This window comes from Megascapheus bottae, chromosome 12 (genome assembly GCF_031878675.1).
Source record: "Megascapheus bottae isolate mThoBot1 chromosome 12, mThoBot2.hap1, whole genome shotgun sequence".
NCBI classification, from domain to species: domain Eukaryota; kingdom Metazoa; phylum Chordata; class Mammalia; order Rodentia; family Geomyidae; genus Megascapheus; species Megascapheus bottae.
In genome coordinates this window covers 6,794,049-6,814,697 of record NC_143520.1, presented here as the reverse complement: position 1 = coordinate 6,814,697, position 20,649 = coordinate 6,794,049, and the positions used below count along the sequence as shown (strand labels likewise).

Below are 20,649 nucleotides of genomic sequence, written 5' to 3'. Positions count from 1 at the left end.
GGAGAGAGAGATCAAGGATTGTATCTCATTATCTGGCTAACCTCACATTATATTAGCTGTCACTGGGCTTAAGACTTTTCTCTTTTCCAGATGGCTTCACATACTTTTGTATCTACTCATTTGTATGCATTTGTGTGTGATTGTACATTTATGAGCAGATTCATACTGTTAGAATTAGGTTAGGAAGGCAGGTTTTCCTTGTGGTTGGGTTTAGTGGCCTTCATCCATATCATTATGGAGAAAAAATGTTAATGTTTCTATTGGGGCAACTAGTGAGATCTCTTATGACTGAAGGTAATTGGTCTGGAGTTGTCTGTGTTGCTGCCAAGGACTGAAGCCATCAATAGCTTAGGCCCAACTGTAGCATATTTTATAGCTTAGGTTATAGTTGCTGAGGAACTCAGGTTTAGGTGGTTCGTGATATCTAGTCTTGTATAAATACTTTCAAATTTACTCAGAATGTTGGGGTTTTGACTAAACTCAAAAGGCAACACCAATTTGTATTAAATAGAACAAAATATTGTTATTAGATGAACTATCAAACACTTCCTTAAAGAGTGATTTTGATAGATTACTCATGGGAAATTCAGGGGTGCCTTTTACTTCTCACTGCTTAGCTGGGCCTCAGGTTGCCAGCAGTAGAAATGAGCCTAAAAGGAGGGAAAATGATGGAGGTAAGTGGAGCCAGAGTGAATTTCCAATAAGGAATAATTACAGCTAGATGGCCGTTTTTTAGTCATTTGGTAATTTGTTCATTCTCTTTTATTATTGTGGATGTTGATATTGGTTGTATTTTTTAAGTGGTTGTTTTTAAGTGGTTTTTAAGGTTACAGTTCCACATGTTAGATCCATAGTGTAGTGCATCTTAATCGATGCTGCCCTTTCAGTCTTTCCCATTTCCCCCCTCTAATCCCTAGCCTCAAGTTATATATGTAATTGTTTTATCTCATGGCTTATACTTAATTCATCTTGGGCTTGGAGTAGTGACTTCTTGATGTAGCATGCTTTCAGTCTTCTTACAGAATAGGTTGTATACATTAACTCAGTGAATATTTATAGAGTATTTGCTTTACGACAGGGACTGTGTAGGCACTGAGGATAAAAGAGAGAAACCCTTAGCCTCAGAATTCAAGCGTAGGTTGCATGTTGATGGCTTACTCCTGTGTTTCTAGTTAATTTGAAGGATGAGGTTAAGAGGTTCTTAACTAAGGACTTGTCCTATGTTCCCCTGTGAATTGGATCCAATTCTAGCCAGGTATGTATAGTTTTAGTATTTGAAGTTGATGAGCAGAGTTTTGGTGGTAAATTACTGTGTAGTCGCTTCTTTTTTTCCCTCCCTTCTCTTTCTTCCTCCTTTCTCTTCCTCCCTTCTTTCTTCCCTCCCTCCCTCCCTCCCTCCCTCCCTCTCCTTCCCTCTCTTCCCCTCCCCCCCTCTTGTCTGTCTGTCCTGGAACTTGAACTCAGGGCCTAGGCACTGTCCTTAGGCTTTCTGAAGGCTCACACTCTACTACTTGAGCCAGAGCACCGCTTCTGGCTTTTTCTGTGTGTGTCGTACCAAGGAATGGACTCCAGGGCTTCATGCATGCTAGGCAGGCACTCTACCACTAGGTCATGTTCTTGGCCCCTCCTTTTTTTCCTTAATTGTGTGTTAGTTATATACAGATTTAATTTTGACCTTCTGACTGCAATTTTAGGCTCTTTAATATAACAAGTATTAGTTATATGTGTGACTTTTTTGTCTTGGTTTTATAATTTTTTTCAGTTGTTTTGAAGCTATTGTAAGGTGCTTATGAAATATTTTCATTAATATGCATTGAGAAGACAAAACTGTAGGATCTGAAAGGGTTGATTTTAATAATTGCATTTTTTTACACTAGTAAAATGCAAAGAAAAACTAGTTTCAGTGTTAGTTACTAATAACATACATCTGTTCTCCTAGCTATTCAGGGGGCTGAGAGTTGATAATCTCAGTTCAGAGCTACTGTAATGTTACAAAAAAGAGGAGGAAAAAATTGCTTGTTATACATTTTTTTTTTTTTTTTTTTTTGCCAGTCCTGGGCTTGGGCTCAGGGCCTGAGCACTGTCCTTGGACTTTCTCAAGGCTAGAGCTCTACCACTTGAGCCTCAGCACCACTTCCGGCTTTTTTCTATGTATGTGGTACGGAGGAATCGAACGTGGGTCTTCATGCATGCTAGGCAAGCACTTTAACCACTAGGCCAAACTCCCGGCCCCTTGTTATACATTTTTTAACCAGGTTTCCCTTTTTAACTTTAACTACAATCTTATTGTGGTTTGCCTTACTTAGAGCTGCTCTCAGTTTTTACAGAAGTCATGAACTCTGGTTAAGATTAAAAGAATATCTGATTAGGAATGATATGAATTAATTGACTTGGTTATAATTTTTTCACATACACTATTTTTAAAAAGTATTATAGCATCTACTGCAGCTATAGTTTTTTTTTTTTTTGCCAGTCCTGGACTTGAGTTCAGGGCCTGAGAACTGTCCTTGGACTTTCTCAAGGCTAGAGCTCTACCACTTGAGCCTCAGCACCACTTCCGCCTTTTTTCTATGTATGTGGTACCGAGGAATCGGGCCTGGGTTTTCATGCATGCTAGACAAGCACTTTAACCACTAGGCCAAACTCCCGGCCCAGCAGCTATAGTTTTGAGAAGGACGTTGTAAATTTTTCAGAACTGTATTCTGAATCCTGCAAGAACGTATACATTTTGCAGTAAAAATTATTTGTACACATGACTTTTGGCAAAATCATTTTGTTGACTATATTTACTGGAAAAGCTTACTATAACTTCCTAATTAGGATTCTGGTCATGGTGGTAATATGATTTCTAATTTGAGTAAGTCAGCATGGTAGGCATCATTCTAAAGCTGTGCTATGTGTACGTCTTGTTGAGTCTCATATACTATATGAAGGCTACAGGTGGGGAAGTAGAGGCAGTACTTAACAGAATACTTAGAAAACAAATATTATTCCTTTTAACTTTAGTTTCCTGTTGAGAAGATAGCTTCTGTTCATTAAATTAGTAAACCCCTACATAGCTTGATACCTTAAGGCATAAAGTGGTGGTTGTCCTTTCATTATTACTCTTTTTAAAAGTTTAATCATATTTCTGTTCCACCATCTGAGTTCCTAACCAATTAATAGTGTGTATAGGCTACAGAAAGTAAAATTGTCACCTTTATTTCTGATAAAGCTGGTTGAAGAACTTGGCTTAGGTCTGTACTCCTAATAATACTTGCTATGACTTAGAGCAAAGCCAGCTCTTCTGAGCTACCGTAAATATCTACCTCTAAGTCTCTAGAGGTAGTAGGTTCTAAAGAGAGAAAGAGCTTACCCAAATGCTTTGTGCCTTCTCCTCTCTCAGAATTAACTCACTAGCCATATCCTTCCTCCCTGTGAAAGAGTGTGAGTCAGGGATGGAGAGAAAGAAGAGAAATTACTTTTGTTGAGTATTTCCCTACATTGGCAACTGGAGAAAGTTTTACTGAAATATTTTTGATGAAATCAGGAAATATAGTTGAAACTTAATGGTAACTCAAGTGTAATCTACTTTCCTCATTAGTGTATGTGATCACCATTGACAAGTGATTATAGTACATACATTTTTGGTAGGGTTTTTAAGGTCTTTCTAGATAAATCTGTCCTAAGCTGGGGATGATGACTCATGCCTAATCCTAGCTACTCAGGAGGGCTGAGATCTGAGGATCAAGGTTCAAAGCCAGCCTGGGCACTTATCTCCAATTAACCACTAGAAAACCGGAAGTGGCTATGGTGAGACTCTTAATCACTAGAAAAGGGGAAGTGGGGCTGTGGCTCAAGGGGTAGGGCAGCAGCCTTGAGCTGAAGAGCTCAAGGACAACGCCCAGGCCCAGACTCCAAGCCCCACAACTGCCCCCCCCCCAAAAAGCCTATTTCCTTGATACCTACTATGTTTGCACTTTACACATATCAGAATTATTGTACTCCTGGAGTTTGCCTTTCCCTTTCCTTCTCTTTCTTTCCCCCATCCCTCCTTTCTTCCCTGACTTGGTTTTTGGTTGTGTTAAGAATGTGAACCTATGACTTTGAACATGCTAGCTACCACTGAGCTCAGCCCTCCTTCCCTTTCTTTGATTTTTTTTTTTTTCCCTGATCCTCAGAAAAACCTATTTCACAGGTTTGGAACTGAAGTTTATAGACACTTGTCAAAAGTTAGTTCATAGATATTTGTCAGAAAGTGGTTACTTTCTAGCTAGTGAGTGTAGAGCTTTGTCTGAATTTGAAGTTTAGAGCTTTTTCTTTAGTATTATACTGATATCACCAAGTCCTGTTCATTTTTTTTTCATAACCCTTCAAATTCATTTTGTGCTTAAAGTAATATGTATATATTCTAATGTGTGCAAGAGATAAGCATAATAAGCAAGTAAATTATTAAGCATTATTAGGTTAAAAGGTGATGTGTGTGCTATGAAAAAAAAGGAGGTAGGGTTCAATTTTAAATAAGGTTTTACTGAGAATGACAGTAGGACAATATTTAAAGATGATGGCCAATGTACCTGTAAGGATCTCTAAGCAAGTGAATATTGCAGGTAGAGGACCATATGTACAAATGCATGAGGAATAAGTACAGTGATGTATTTGGAAAGTAACAGGAGAGTATTGTAGAATCCATTGTATTATACCTTAATCACTAGTTAAAGTGTGTACTTTTTAAACCTCAACTACTAACTTAACCTGCTTAGTTACTGTTTAGGCAAGGTCTATTCCTGCCACATTGTCCAGTTTTCATATCTTTCTCAGTGCTGTTCTTTGGGAAACATCAGTTATTGATACTAGGATTCAGGATTTATTATTTGGGATCTTTCCTTTTGAATTTTTTTAAAATTAGGAGGCATGGTCTATCGTCCTTTACTTTTTGTTATGATTTCTCAGGCTATAAACAATAACTCAAATTATAGAGTTAAATGCTAAGGGTCAGGCATGTAATATTGAGATCTTTAATTCATTTAAATCAATTAGGTGCTCTGCTGATATTTCAGTTATTTAAAATTTCATCTGTCTAGGTTTTTTGGCAGTTTACTCAACATCTTCTCTCTTCTAAGAATAGGAGTAACATGAAATTTTTGCCTTTAGGCTTATTTAGGTATTCTAAGAAGTTGGATGTGACGTCTATAATTACAAGGTACTAAGTCCTGTAACTGAGGTATTGAAGGTACATGGTAATTGGCACAGCTATGGAAGGGCAGCTTTAATGCTAGAAGGATTAGGAGAGTACTGGTTGTGTCAGGATCTTATGTAACAATCCTTAAATGTGTGAGTGAAAATACTAATGAGAGAAATGGGATGGAACAGAAGTAGAGTTCAGTAGGAAAATCTAAACAATATAATAGCAATTGTAAAACTGATATGGAAGATGGAGCTATTAGTATCTGGATAGCCTTTACAAGTTTTATTCTGCTAACAGAATAACTGACAATTACTTTATTAAGTATAAAGGAAAGTGAAATTTTATTATTCTGAATCATTACGCATTTTATTAGTAGAAAAGTAGATAATCAAAATAAAGACAAACATGTAGGCTAATTAAGGTATAGAGCCATTCTAGTTCATTAGTATAATTCTTTTTAAGCATAAGCATATGGGAATAAAGTTACCTTAAATATCATGCTTCATTTGTTATCTTGTGTAAAACATTGAATGTCAAGAAATATTAACATTCGGGCCCGGAGTTTGGCCTAGTGGTAGAGTGCTTGCCTAGCATGCCTGAAGACCCAAGTTTGATTCCTTGGTACCACATACATAGAAAAAAGCTGGAAGTGGTGCTGAGGCTCAAGGGGTAGAGCTCTAGCCTTGAGAAAGTCCAAGGACAGTTCTCAGGCCCTGAGCTCAACCCCAGGACTGGCAAAAAAAAACAAAAAAAAGATTTAACATTCAACATTATTTCCAGTGGCACAAAAAATACTGTAGCTGGGTACTGGTGGCTCACACCTATAATCCTGGTTATACAGGAAGCTGAGATATGAGGATCACAATTTGAAGACAGTTCAGATAGGAAAGTCCATGAGATTCTTATGGCCAGTTACCCACCAAAAAAACAGAAGTAGGATTGTGGCTCAAGTGGTAGAGTACTAGACTAGCCTTGAACACAAAAGCTCAGGTATAGTGCCCAGCCCTGGAGTTCAAGTCCCAGTAGCAGCACATGTACACACACACACACACACACACACACACACACACACACACACACACACGCACACGCACACACATTATTATTGTATTGCTGGGGGCTGATGGCTCTGGTCTTGCTATTGAGGAGCTGAGATCTGAAGATTGTGATTTGAAGACATGGGAAAGTATATGATCTTCTATTTACAATTAACCACCCAAAAGCTGGAAGTGGAGGTCTGGCTTAAGTGGCAGAGTACCATTCTTTAGCATAAAAAGCTAAGGGACAGCACCCAGGCCTTGAGTTCAAGCTCCAGTGGCAGCAGTACAAAAATAAAAAGCAAAAAAACCCCATTGTTTCTGGGCAGCAGTGGCTCATATTTGTAATCTTAGCTATTCAGGAAATGGAGATATGAGGATCTGTGTTTGGAGTCTGCATGGGAAGACAAATAGGAGAAGCTATGCCCAAATAACGAACAAAACACTGAAAGTGTTAACTTAATATGAGAATATTGCGGCGCCCGGCACCCCTGACCAGCAGGGAAGAACGGACACCACCCAGGGCCCCTGATTTTGCGGGCCCTGGGGCAATGGGCCCCTCTGCCCGTTTTTTGGCTCCAAGGCCTGAGGTTGTGGGATAAGCTGTCCATTCACATCTTTAACGGATCTGCACTCATTTGCCCAATGTTTTCCCTTTTTACATCGTGGACAAAGTCCCGGTTCGCGAGGGGGCCTCTGCTTTGAATATTTTAAATTGGGACACTGTCTTCTGAAATGTCCTGGCTGTTGACAATTGAAGCATAATCCTGAATTAATTCTAGTGGTCTCAGCTACCGCAGCAACAATTTTATCCAAGCTCACAGGGGCTCCCACCTCCCGACAGGCCCTAATCCAATCTTGTAAGGGCTTGTCTTTTATAGGAATAATAGCCTTTTGGCATTCAGGGAGGCTTTGTTCAAAAATAATTTGTTGAATTAAGAGCATGTGATCCTCTGGGTCCCCAAACAATTTCTCTGCAGTTTCTAAGACTCGCCCAACAAAATCTGTAAAAGGCTCGGTAGGTTTTTGAACAACTTTGGTAAGGTTACCACGGCGTTCCCCTCGACTGGCAAGAGACTTCCAAGCCGTGTAAAAAATATTATTAATTTGTTGATAGACTTCACTAGGATACCCAGTCTGGTCCGCTGCATAAGGGCCTTTTCCTAATAACATTTCAGCTGACCAGTGAGGACGGCCCGCCAGCGCATTCTCCCTATGTCGGGCAGCGGCCAAATCTGCTGCGGAAGCACAATAATCAAGGTACTGGCCATGCGTCAGGCAAGAACGTCCAATTTCGTACCAGTCTGTGGGAGTCATGCTGGTAGTCTGCAATCGACGAACCAAAGCAATGGTGTAATTTGCAGAATGACCATAATTTTGTACAGCGGCCATGAGATCCTTTAAAGCTTTATAAGAAACTGGCTCAAAAACTCTCTGTCCCGTAATGGGATTTTCAAAAACAGGAAAAGCAGAGGCCAGCCGAGACCAGGTGCGGGCCTTGATAAAGGAACTTCCCTTTGGGACGTAGGGGGGTGGGGCAGAGGGGGCAGGTCGGGCCTGGCCATTGTCTGCACCAAATCCTCCCCTGGGGCTGTATCTGTCAGCCTCATACCTGGCAGCCTGTTCCTGTAACTCCTCCTCTTCATTTGAACTTAGCTCCTCCGGGGGCCCATCCCCCTCATTTTCTGTGCTTTGATCTGACTCTCCTGCATCCTGATAGAGGGAGCTCCTTGGTCCCTCCTGTTTTTTCTTTTCTCTTCTCTCCTCCTCCTGCACTGTACTTTGTGAGGGCTGCAGTCCCTCAATTCCATTCTTTTGTTTTCTCTTACATTTTACCCCACTCTTGGTGGTCCCTCCTTCCTTGTACGATGACTCCGAGAGACTATCCTGGTGCTTAATTAATACCTTCCTCCCTTCTTTAATAATATCAGTATTTCTGCCCTCCTCCAAACAAGCGCGCACCATTCTCCATATGGGCAACGTGGCGCGGGAGACCCCTCCCTTTTCTAGAGCTCTATCCAGGTCCTCGCCTAATATATCCCAACAGGCCAGTGAGAGATCTCCAGACTCCGCAAACCATGGGGCGTGTATCTCAATATCTGTTAACACTCTATGTATTGTGCCGCGGGAAATTCTCAGCCCACGCTGTTTAAGAAGGGCCTGTAAGGGGGCACAGAAGCCCCTTATACTGCACACACTTCCTGAAGAGTTACCCATACTGATGTTTAAAGACCGAGTTAACACAAACCACAGAGGAAGAACGATAAGCACCCAGACAAGAACTTCTCAGAACAACATACCTAGAAGGAGTCCTCTTCACGTGTCAAGTTCTGGATCTTCTTCGGCCCCTCCGCAGGTCCCGGGTTTTCGGCACCAGTTGCGGCGCCCGGCACCCCTGACCAGCAGGGAAGAACGGACACCACCCGAGGATCCTTCTTGTATCACGCTTTAATGAAGAGCAACTTGTTTAAAGGGAGAGCTGAAGCAGAGGGGCGCGGGGCAGGGAAATGCAGCTGCTTATAAACAATCAAAGAACGCGGGACTTTTGCCATTGGCTGCTGTGTTGCTAGGGTCATTTTAAAACTCGGGATTGGTCAGGCCTCTGACGTCATACGCGCAGACTCAGTGGAACGAGCAAAGGCTCTGCACTCGCATACCAAATAAGGGGAACTAAGAAGTTTGTATACAATGAGCGAGGCAGGGGACAGGCGCCGTCTCGGCTGCTCCGGCTCCCCACAGAATATAACTTAAATATGAGAATGCCAGCTCTGAGTGAAAAAGCCACATTAGAACTTGAGGCCCTCGGATCAAGCTTCACCACCAGCATATATACATAAAAAAGTATTGCATTACAAAAGTTATGCGGGTAATGCTCTTTATCTCTTACAGTATTATACTTAATGTTTTCAATTTTTCTCAGTTATTAGAAGGCTATGATAAACTTTAAAAGGGCCTAAAATGAATAAAAGACCATTCATTGGGGTACATCATTTATTGCTCTCATTGGACAGAGACAGAAGTAAATAGCTCTTTGGACTTAACTCTGACCCAGAATGAAGAATTGAAAATGGTTCAAATCCTTGGAGAAAGTATTTTATGGTCAAATAGATTTATGATTTAAGAAAATAGCATTCCCAAAATCTATATTAAAGATAATTAGGGCTGGGAGTGTGGCCTGGTGGTAGAGTGCTAGCTTAGCATGTACAAAGCCCTGGATTTCATTCGTTGGTATCACATACACAGAAAAAGCCCAAAGTGGCATTGGGGCTCAAGTGGTTAGAGCACCAGCCTTGATAAAGCTCAGGGACAGTGACCAGGCCTGAATTTAAGCCCCAGGACTGGCAAAAAAGAAAAAAAGAAAAGAAAGTAAGCAAATTAGGTAGTTTTGGTCTGATTCTTTTTTTTTTTTTTTTTTTTTTTTTTTTGCCAGCCCTGGCTTGGGCTCAGGGCCTGAGCACTGTTGTTGGGTTTTCTCAAGGCTAGAGCTCTACTATTTGAGCCACAGCACCACTTCTGGCCTTTTTCTACGTGTGTGGTGCTGAGGAATCGAACCTGGGTCTTTGTGCATGCCAGGTAAGCACTCTACCACTAACCAAACTCCCAACCCTTTGGTCTGTCTGACTCTTTAAGAGGATCAGAATCCAAAATGTGATCATGGGGATCCTGGGTAATAATGTTTAAGTTGCCTGGATCTTTGAGATGACAAGGAGAGCAAGCTGATACCACCTGCTTAGAAGTACCAGTAAAATTCATTATTAGTAAATTACTACACATTCAGATACCCCACTTATTGTTCAGGAAAGTCTTGTTGTATAGGTGATGTACTTTAAGTATTATAAGTATACTCTGTCTTCTTCTTTAATAACTTTTGGGAAGAATGTAGGGAGCTGCACAGTGGAAGACCTCATGAGTACAAAGGCCACCACTTATGCCAGGGACCAGGATTAGGGATCTAGTTGATACCACAGTCAGGACTGTGTACACACCAGGGGAATTTATTGTTAGAGCTCAGGATTGTTAAAGAACATAAAGTCAAGTACTTGCTCTCTCTGGTGTTCTGCTCCATCTTCTAACATTGCAAAAGTGATTGACAGTGGAGATGAGTAGACAGATAGATAGGAGGTCAATATAGTAAAAATTAAAATGCATGTATACAGAAGATCAGTACCCACAAAGACACTTTGCTTTTTTTTTTTTTTTTTTTTTTTTGCCAGTTTTGGGGCTTGAACTCAGGGCCTGGGCATTGTCCTTGAGCTTTCTCATGACACTGCTTCTGGCTTTTTCTGTGTATGTGGTACTAAGGAATGGAACCTAGGGCTTTGTGCATGCTTAGGCAAGCACTCTACCACTAAGCCATGCTTTGTATTTTTGACTAATGCATTATAAACTAGGAAAAATCTTACAAGAGATAAAATTTCCACAAACTTAGATAAAAATATTTTATGTATGGCCTCATTTTCATTTCCAAGAGTGAAGTATGATTATAGGTTTGTTTAGCTCCTTTTTACTGTTAACTACATCTCCATTTTCTGTTATTCCCTTTTCCCCTCTTGGACCCAGGGGTCGGTCAGTGCCCATACCTTAGAGTTGCTTTACCACCTTAATCTTTTATAAGTAGAATGCCTTTAAAGTTTCTTCTCTTTGTTTTCTTGTTCTCATTGCCAGTCTCCTGGTTTTGGGAATGTCAGTCTCCTGATTTTGGGAATATTGATGGAGCAGTTTTATTTTTATTTTTATTTTTATTTATTTTTTGTTGTCATGGGACTTGAACTCTGGGTCTGGGTCTTGAGCTCTTGAGCTCAAGGCTACCATCCTACCCCTTGAGCCACAGCGCTGCTTTGGTTTTCTGGAGGTTAATTAGATATAAGTCTCACAGGACTTTCATTCCTGGGCTTGGAACCTGATCATCAGATCTCAGCCTTCTGAGTAGGTAGTAGGATTACAGGCATGAACCAGGCTTTGTATCACTTATTACTTTGTTCAATCAATGAGACAGTACGTTTTGACTTTTCTCATTCCTTAAGATAATACTAATATAAGTGTGTTCTGTGGATAGTTTGAACAGTGGCCAGAAATTTGAATGGTAGGTTAGGTTTAGGGTGGCCTTGCTTTTAAAATAATACCTGGAATGATGTTTATATGGCCAATTAGCTCTAAAACCTCTGTTGGTGCAATGGAGTTCTGATTTTAATATTTGTTCTTGTCAAACTTGGGTAGTTAATTTATCACTTCCCTCCCCCATAGATTTGTCAGAGGAAAGGTAGTAATCTCAAGTACCTGTCAAAGTACAAGAAGCTACAACTGATTAATTTTGTGTGTAGTGGTGTGGGGCAGGGAGGGGGGAGGATTTCTGGCAGTTGAACTCAGAGCCTGAGTTCTGTCCCTGCTCAGCCACTTGAACCACACCTCTGCTTCCGGCTTTCTGGTGCTTAATTGGAGATAGGAGTCTCATGGACTTTTCCTGTCCAGGCTGGCTTCAGATTGTGATCCTTATACCTTAGTCTCTTGAGAAGCTAGGATTACAGGCATAAGCTACCAACATTCAGTCATACTGATTAATAAGAATGATAGTTTTTATCTAAAATGATAGTTTTATCTATAATAATACTGTGTATATCAAGCATGTATGGATTTCAATCTTTCTCTTTTTAGGCTCTTTTTGGTTTGGTAGTCTAATCTTAAAAGAGCTCCAATTTTGTTTCTGCCACAAAATTGCACATGTGTTTTTGGAAGCCATCACAGTTTCGTTGTGTCCAACTTTATAATTTCTGCAGAAATGTAAGACTATACCAGAATTGGTGTTTGCTTACTTCTAGTCAGTATAATAAACTTGTGATCTAATTTGTTTTCAATTACTAGCAAGCAAGGAGGGAGCAATGAAAGTGAATTACATTTTACACTTGGTGCTAGAGAAAGGCTGGAGTGGTGGCCAAAATTCCTACATTGATTTTGTTCTACTTATAATCTTACCATGAAATTTAAAGTGTGGTTGAGAAAGCAAGAGTGATAAAAGAAAGTATATACCTGTATCACTTTGTCTTTTTCTGACAGATTCCTGGCAGTGATTTTGGTTGTTCACATTACATAAGAGTAACAAATGAAAATAGAGAATAAGTAGTTGTATCTTTTTCAGGCCTTGAGAATGGCAGATATCAAGCTTGTGTGTGTGTGTGTGTGTGTGTGTGTGTGTGTGTGTGTGTGTGCGCACGCATGTGTGCGTGTGTGCGTAGCCATACTTACTTACCTTAACCCAAAAGTGTTTGTAGCATACAAGTACGTATGAATTACTGTTTTTGAAGACATTTTTCAAAAAATAATAAATACCTTAATTGGCAGTATTTGGCATAGTGTTTGAAGTTTTTGGTTCAAGAAAGGTAACCTAGGAATCCAATGTGAGTAGAGACTGCTAGTGTATAAATCTAGAATTACTTTTCTTGCTCCAGTCTTCTCTTCTTTGACTTTGTACTTTTGTCTACAAGAAATTTCCCCTTGTACATTCCATTAAAATTTTTTAAAAGTATAATAGCATATGGACTTTTGGGACACAATTTTAACCTTTGAATTTGATTTTTTGACAGTATTGAGTTTTGAACTCAGGGCCTGGTGCTTGTCAGGCAGGCATTTTACCATCTGAGTTATTATAGTGCCAGTTTGTTAAAAACTAAAAAAACTTGACTGTGTTCAATATGGTGGTACATACATACCTGTAATCTTGGCACTCAGGTTGTTAATGTGGTAGGATCATGGTTGGCCTGGCCTATGTAGAAAGATCATATCTCAAAAAAAATTGACTGTAAAGAGTTAAATACATATTTGGTTTGTTGTATAATAGAAGCTGACTCACAGAATTAATGCCATTTAAAAAACAAATTTGCAGCAGATTCTAGGAACAACTGCAGTGAGTTTTATAATAAATTCAAGGAATTAATGCATGTGTATGAAAGAAAGGATTGTTTTCTAACAACAGAGAAACTGCACTGAGGTTTAAAAATCAGGATCTTTATTTCAGGTTCAAAGTTACACTGTTCATGGCATTCGTCTACGTAAGGCCTCTCATTTCTTCAATTCCTTGTCCCAGCTGCCCATTCCATGGGCATGAGAATTTTGGATATGTGTTTTGTAAATATTCCTACGTGTACTGAGTGCTTGTATTTTCAGTTTGCACAAATGCTGTTCTATAAATTTGTTTCTCCTTTGCTTAGTATTTACTGTTTAAAACTATCTGGGTTTTCTATATGTTACTCTTACCACTTTTTTCGCATCTGATTTTAGTGTTTTCTGTTAAACTCAATCCATTCCTCTAATAATGCTTGTAACTATTCTCCCCCACCCCCAGCCTCAGTCCTGGGGCTTGAACAGGGCTTAGGTACTATCCTTGAACCTCTTTGTGCTCAAGGCTAGCACTCTGCTATTTGAGCTGCAGTGCCACTTCTACCTTTTTCTGAGTAGTTTATTGGAGATAAGAGTCTCATGGACTTCCCTAACAGGGCTGACTTCAAACTGTGATCCTCAGATCTCAGTCTCCTGAATAGCTAGGTGTGAGCCATTGGTGCCTAAGTTTTTGTAACTTTTCTTAATAAAACAACCCTCCCCCCCCAAACAGCAGTGCTCCTAGGAATATATAATAAACATGTTCCTTTATAAAACCCAGTGGTTATATTGCTGGGCCACTGAAATTGAACCCATGAAAGCCTAGTATGCAATTGCTCTGTGAAGTGGTTTTACCAGTAGTGCACATGAATGCCATTGTTCATGTTCTTGATAGCATCTTTCTATATCCTTGACTCTACTATTTGACAGTCACACTTGGAAACATTAGTCACTATATCACAAGACTAATTTTTTTTTGGGGGGAGCTAGAGTTGAAAATTTACAATGAGAGTGTTAGGGAAAGTTTGAAATTGGTGCTGATTTTCAAAATATGGCATGATAATATGCCCATCTTCTGGACAATAAATCTTCTTACAAAATTTGCATATTGGAAACTTGATCTTAACAGACTCCACTAGCCAATGTTTTATGATTGTATTAACTACCCTCACTAGTGACTGAAATTAATTAGCAAACTATTAGACTAATTTATAATGAAAAGTAAAATTGCTGTACCTTATAGCTATTTTAGTTGGCCTGTTTCTCTCTTTAGGAAATAAAACTATAAACAGATGAGGATATCTTGATGACTTTTGTATTAGATAGGAGGATTCAGATGTTTGATGCCATCAGAGCCTAATATCATTATTTTTCTAAGTCAAGTGTAGCAATTTTGAAACATGACATATATAGCAGTGTTACTTAAATTGTTTTCCTTAAAAGAACAAATAATTTATCATATTTATAAATTAGTTACTTTATTTGAAAAGGAATTAGTGTGTGTACACGCCTGTGTGTATGTACTCACCAGTACTGGGACTTGAGCTTAGGGTATGGGCATTGTCCTTTGGCTTTTTTTCCCAAAGTAGTGCTCTGCCAGTTGAGCCATATTCATACCTCCACTCCCAGCTTTTTGGAGGCTAATTGGAAATAAGCATTTCACCGATTTTTCTGCCTGGGATGGCTTTGAGCTGTGATCCTCAGATCTCAGTATCCTGAATAGCTAGTATCACAAGTCTGAGCCAATTACACTTGTTTTTGTTTGTTTGTTTTTAAGGCAAGGTCTTGCTTTAGCCCAGGCTGCCCTTGAACCGCAGAGTCTTCCTGTCTCTACTTCCCTAGTGTTGGGTCTGTGGGTATGCACCATCATGTTTGACTCTGTAGGAATTTTTCACTATATCTTTTTTGTTGTTGGTAGTGGTACTGGGCCTCACACTGTCCCTGAGCTTCTTTTGCTCAAGGCTAGTACTCCACTTGAGCCACAGCACCACTTGAAGCTTTTTCTGTTTATGTGGTACTGAGGAATTGAACCCAGGGCTTCCTGCATGCTAGGCAAGCAACTCTACCACTAAGCCACATTCCCAGCTCCTCAGTAAATAGGTCCTTTTAAGAGTACATCTGATCACTGATCAGTTATCTAGCTCATCACTTTTTTTTTTTTTTTTGCCAGTCCTGGGCTTGAGCTCAGGATTTGAGCACTGTCCTTGGACTTTCTCAAGGCTAAAGTTCTACCACTTGAGCCTCATGAGCACCACTTCCGACTTTTTTCTATGCATGTGGTATGGAGGAATTGAACCCGGTTTCTGTTTTTTTTTTTTTTTTTAATGATTTAAAAATATCTTGGTTTTAAAATAGGTAATCATATAAGAAGGATTTTAGAGTAAGAATCCTTCCTTCCTTCCTTCCTTCCTTCCTTCCTTCCTTCCTTCCTTCCTTCCTTCCTTCCTTCCTTCCCTCCTCCGCCTCTTCCTCCTCCTCCTCCTCCTTCTCCTGGTTCTTTTTGCCAGTCCTGGGGATTGAACTCAGGGCCTGAGCACTGTCCTTGAGCTTTCTCAAGGCTCACTTTCTACCACTTGAGCCAGAGCACTACTTCCAGTTTTTTCTGTGTATGTGGTACAAAGGACTCGAACTCAGGGCCTCGAGTATTCTTGGCCATGCTCTTGGCCCTAGAATAAGAATTATTTAAGAATATTTTTAAAGTATGCATGTTATATAGAATTGATTTAAATTTAAGCACAATTGACATTGGACAGCTAGAAATTCGGATCATTTTTGTTTTTACTTTTCAAAAACTGGGAATATATATTTTTCTACTTTTCTCTTAACTAATTTTTGAAATAATTTTAATTAAAAATTGGTTGATTATGACTCTATAGACATAATGTTTTATTACATAGATTAATATGTATAATGATATAAAACGCTCAGCCTAATTTTAATTATGTTTGAAAATCTAAGTGCCAATGATTGTATATAGCAATTCCCTTCTTGAATACTTGTTTGTTAAACACATCATTTGTAATATCAATGTTAATAAAAATGTTAATAAATTCTTTAATAAAAAATTGGTTAGAATTTTATCAGATTTTTTTTTTTTTTTTTTTTTTTTTGCCAGTCCTGAGACATGAACTCGGAGCCTGAGCTTTGGGCTTTTCTCATGGCTAGTGCTCTACCACTTAAGCCACAGCACCACTTCTGACTTTTTCTGTGTATGTGGTACCAAAGAATTGAACCCTGCTCTTTATACATGCTAGGCAAGCACTCTACCACTAGGCCAAACTCCCAGCCCCAGAAAATCTTTTATATATAAAAATTATTGGCTAGTAGTTAGAAGGTAGATTAAAACTTTCTTTTGAGATGGTCTGTGTATTAGGCTAAACTTGAACTTGCCATTCTCTTGCCTTAGTAGTCCTGGAATTACAGTTGTATGCCACTAAGGTCCATCTTTTTTCTTGTAAATTCAAAGCTGATTATCATGATTAGAAATAGAATGGTAGAATCTATGCATTTATGCCTCATATTTGCAACTTCTTAATAGTGGGGGAATGGTAACTAATGATTAATTTTTATGTAAACAGGCTTAAATATGAAAATTCTCAATTTAAGATGGAAGGAAGGAACTCTGTGATCTTAGTAAAGGAATAAATCTAAATATTTTATTTAGTGATTGTACAAATGGGCTGGGAATGCAAAAACCTGAATATGCAAATTATATATATATAAAATGGGTGAATACTGCCCCCTTGTGTGTATTTGATGTTATTTTATATCTATTATAGCAGTGAATAAAATGATTCTGTACCATTTGTTACTATAATCAGATATATAAAGTGTAAGACTTTTTTTTAATGGTATAAAACTGAGTCTACATTTTTTTTGGCAGTTGGAGGAGTCTTTTTTTTTTTTTTTTTTTTTTTACAAATTAAGAATACTAGATAAAATCAAAATCACCTTTCTCTTCAAGGTGCAGTCTTGAGTTGAAAAACCAAGAACTAGAAAATAGAAATTACAGATACCTATATTAAAAACCATTAGGCATTTTCTTTAAAAATACATATATTTTAATATTCTTGGCATTCTAAAGAGAAACGCCTTTCTCCCAAGCAAAAAGACCAAAAGGTGCAGTTTGGCTTCACAAGATGGAATTCAGATTCTCAGATGTAGCAGAGAATCACCTCAAGTCCTTTAGTAAATTCTCAAGCTAGTCTGGAAGCACCAGCTAAATCACAAGGCACAAGAACTTTTTTACTTTGCTCCCCCTGCTGGCCCCACTCTTCATCTTGGTGTGAATCTTAAAATTTGAAGGCCTCAAATTTAATCTAGTCATATGCAAGAATTTAAATGCCTAAGTGGTCATATTGACTGGTTAAATAACGTGGTTAGTTGGGAATGACATCCTTTTATTTTACTACTGGGAAGTTGGAGATTTTTTTTTATCATTCCTCTATGTAGTGCTTGCAGTGCTCTGGAATTGCTGTTCTGAATGACAGAATTTACTATAGTATGTGGAGGTATTGGGTATCTGATTTATTGGCACAATTCTTTGATCTTTAAATGCCTTTAGGTGAAGTACAGAAAAACAACCACAGAATAACAGTGCTTTGAAAAAACAGAAATTGTTAATAAAGGGCTTTAAAAAATTATTTTCTTGAGGGTATGGCTTAACAGATTCAGATTATTTATCTACCTTTTTTTTTTTAGGCAAGAAGTTATGAAATGGAATGGATGGGGATATAATGATTCTAAGTTCTTCGTCAATAAGAAGGGCCACATTGAGTTGGCTGGGAAAAGGTAACACTGGTTTATTTCTTTCATTCTTTTCCCTTTTCTACAAGAACATTTTAAACATACTTAAAAATAGGATACTGTAATAATTTTCCTCCAATTTAAATATTATTAGCATTTTGCCATAATTCCTTTTTTTTCTTTTTGTGCCAGTCTTGGACTCAGGGCCTGGGGGCTGGCCCTGTGCTTTTTCTGCTCAAGGCTTTTTATTTTATTTTTTATTTTTTTTGCCAGTCCCAAGGCTTGAACCTCAGGGCCTGAGCAATGTCCTTGGGCTTTCTCAAGGCCTAGTGCTCTACCACTTGAGCCCCAGCACCGCTTTCGGCTTTCTCTGTGTATGTGGTGCCAAGGAATCGAACCAAGGTCTTCATGCATGCTAGGCAAGCATTCTATTACTAGGCCAAACTCGTGTCCACTATTGGCTTTTTGGTGGTTATTTGGAGATAAGAGTCTTACAACTATTCCTGCTTGAAGCTGGCTTGGAACCACTCACTATCCTCTTATCTCAGGCTCCCCAGTAGCAAAGATTATAGGTATGAGACATCTGCACACAGCAAGCCTTTTTTTTTTTTTTTTGACTTAGTTTAGCTACGAGGGGGCATTTTATTTATTACTATGAGGGAAGATTTTATTTATTTCATGTATTTTTATAATGTGTATTCTGATTAATCTTACCCCTTCTATCACTTCCTGCTTCCCCCCCATTTTCTATAATATTTTAAATTCTGAAATTGTCATGACCCTTTTAAATATATACCTCCTGTAAAAAGAACCTATTATAATTGGTTATATTTGACTGTTACCATGCTTCCAAAATAGCAAACATTTTTATAATACCTGATGATTTTAGTCCATATTCACATTGCCCAGTTATCTCACAATTATCTTTTTTTTTTTTTTTTTGCCAGTCCTGGGCTTGAGCTCAGGGCCTGAGCACTGTCCTTGGACTTTCTCAAGGCTAGAGCTCTACCACTTGAGCCTCAGCACCACTTCCGGCTTTTTTCTATGTATGTGGTACCAAGGAATCAAACCTGGGTCTTCATGCATGCTAGGCAAGCACTTTAACCACTAGGCCAAACTCCCGGCCCCTCACAATTATCTTTAATAAGCAACTTGTTTGAATTGAGTTAATATGAATTTTGATGAAAGTAATCTTTCAGAATGTACAGTCAATCTGACACTTAGTCTTCATGGCATTGATTTATTGAAAATAATTTGATATGTAGGACTGGCAGTATATATTGAAGTATGGGAAATAATGAAGGACTTAGTCTTCATGGCATTGATTTATTGAAAATAATTTGATATGTAGGACTGGCAGTATATATTGAAGTATGGGAAATAATGAAGGACAACAATTTTAGGTCTGTATAAATATAAGTAGAATTAAAAAAAATAGTTTCTGAGGTATATTTGGGAAAACATGATGAAAGACCAGTCAATTTGTATGATAGTTTTTACATTTCTGAGATGTTTTTGGTAATATGTTGATAAGAATTATAAAGGATATTCATACCTCAGTGGAACTGTGAAAACTTGAATAAAAGCATTTTTCAAGATTTTTATTTTTCCAGCTATAGACAGAGTTGTGAAGTGATTTCTTAGTTTTATGCAATACTACTCCTGCCAAATCTGGGCTTTTTTTGGTTTGTGTATTGAATTTTGGTATAGCTTTGAAAAGGCAGTACAAGTAGGCAATATTTGAACTCTGGCTCTAACAAATTAAGTCAAGTTGAGACAAAAAAATGGATTTGATAGTATAAATCTGTATTTTTCACTTTGATTATGTTAGCCATTAATAGGTTTAGGTTAAAGGCTTTTTAAATTTTTATGACATGTCAATATATTAAAATGGAAGAGGCTGAAATTACGAGGTGGTACATACATGTAATCTCAGCTCTTTGGATTATGGGACTGGGTGGATTGCTGTTTGAAGTATAATAGGGCAAAAAGTTATTGAAACCCTATTTCTAAAAACAAACTGGGTCAGGTGCTAATGGCTTACACCTGTAGTACTAACTACTCAGGAGTGAGTTATGACTACCTTCACTCAAAGCCAGCCTGCCTGGAAAAGATAGTTCATGAAGACTTATCAATTAACCACCAAAAAAGTGAAGTGAAGCACTAGCTAGGAGCTCAGGGAGAGTTGTCCAGGCCTTGTTCAAGCCTCAAGACTCCCATGTATGCTGGTCTATACACACACAGACACACTAAATAATAAACTGGGTGTTGTGATTCTATGCCTAGAATCCCAGCTATGAGAGAACAAAGGTAAAGTAACATGGCCTGAGTCTTACACAGATTTTACCTGAAAAATAAAGCAGAAAGGGTTCAAAGGTGTGCTAAAAGGCATACCCAGAAAGTTTAAGTCCCTGAGTTCAAACTCCAATACTGCAAAAAAATTATTGGCAAGGAAATCACTTTTAAATTTGGTTGGAGAAATAAAAAGCATTAACGAGCTGGAGGTATGGTTCAAGTGATAAGAGTATTTGCCTAGTAAGAGCAAGCAAGTCCCTGAGTTCAAACCCCAGTGCTGCCAAAAAAAAACAACACTAAAATATAAAATTTATTTTCATTGAAAAATGCTTATAGGAGAATGAAAAAGTAAATCATAAAGAGAATGTTTAATATCAGCTCTATAATAACTCAATAGAGCTCACCTTGCTGGTGGCTCATGCCTGTAATTCTGCATACACATGAGGCAGAGATTTGAGGTCTGTGATTGGAAGCCAAACCAAACCAGGCAGTAAAGTCTGTCACTCTTATCTCCAAGAAACTACTCAAAAAAGC

The 20,649-nt window shown here is 38.6% G+C and overlaps 1 protein-coding gene across 2 annotated transcripts in view; it reads left to right on the top strand.

Annotated features, from left to right (window-relative positions):
- The window catches only part of Agps (alkylglycerone phosphate synthase), a 101,880-nt gene that overhangs the window by 1,648 nt on the left and 79,583 nt on the right, over window positions 1-20,649 (top strand). For both annotated transcript variants that reach the window (XM_090342573.1, XM_090342574.1), the window contains exon 2: window positions 17,776-17,865. In XM_090342573.1, the coding sequence (XP_090198699.1) occupies window positions 17,776-17,865 (90 nt within the window). The remainder of the gene's footprint in view (window positions 1-17,775; window positions 17,866-20,649) is intronic.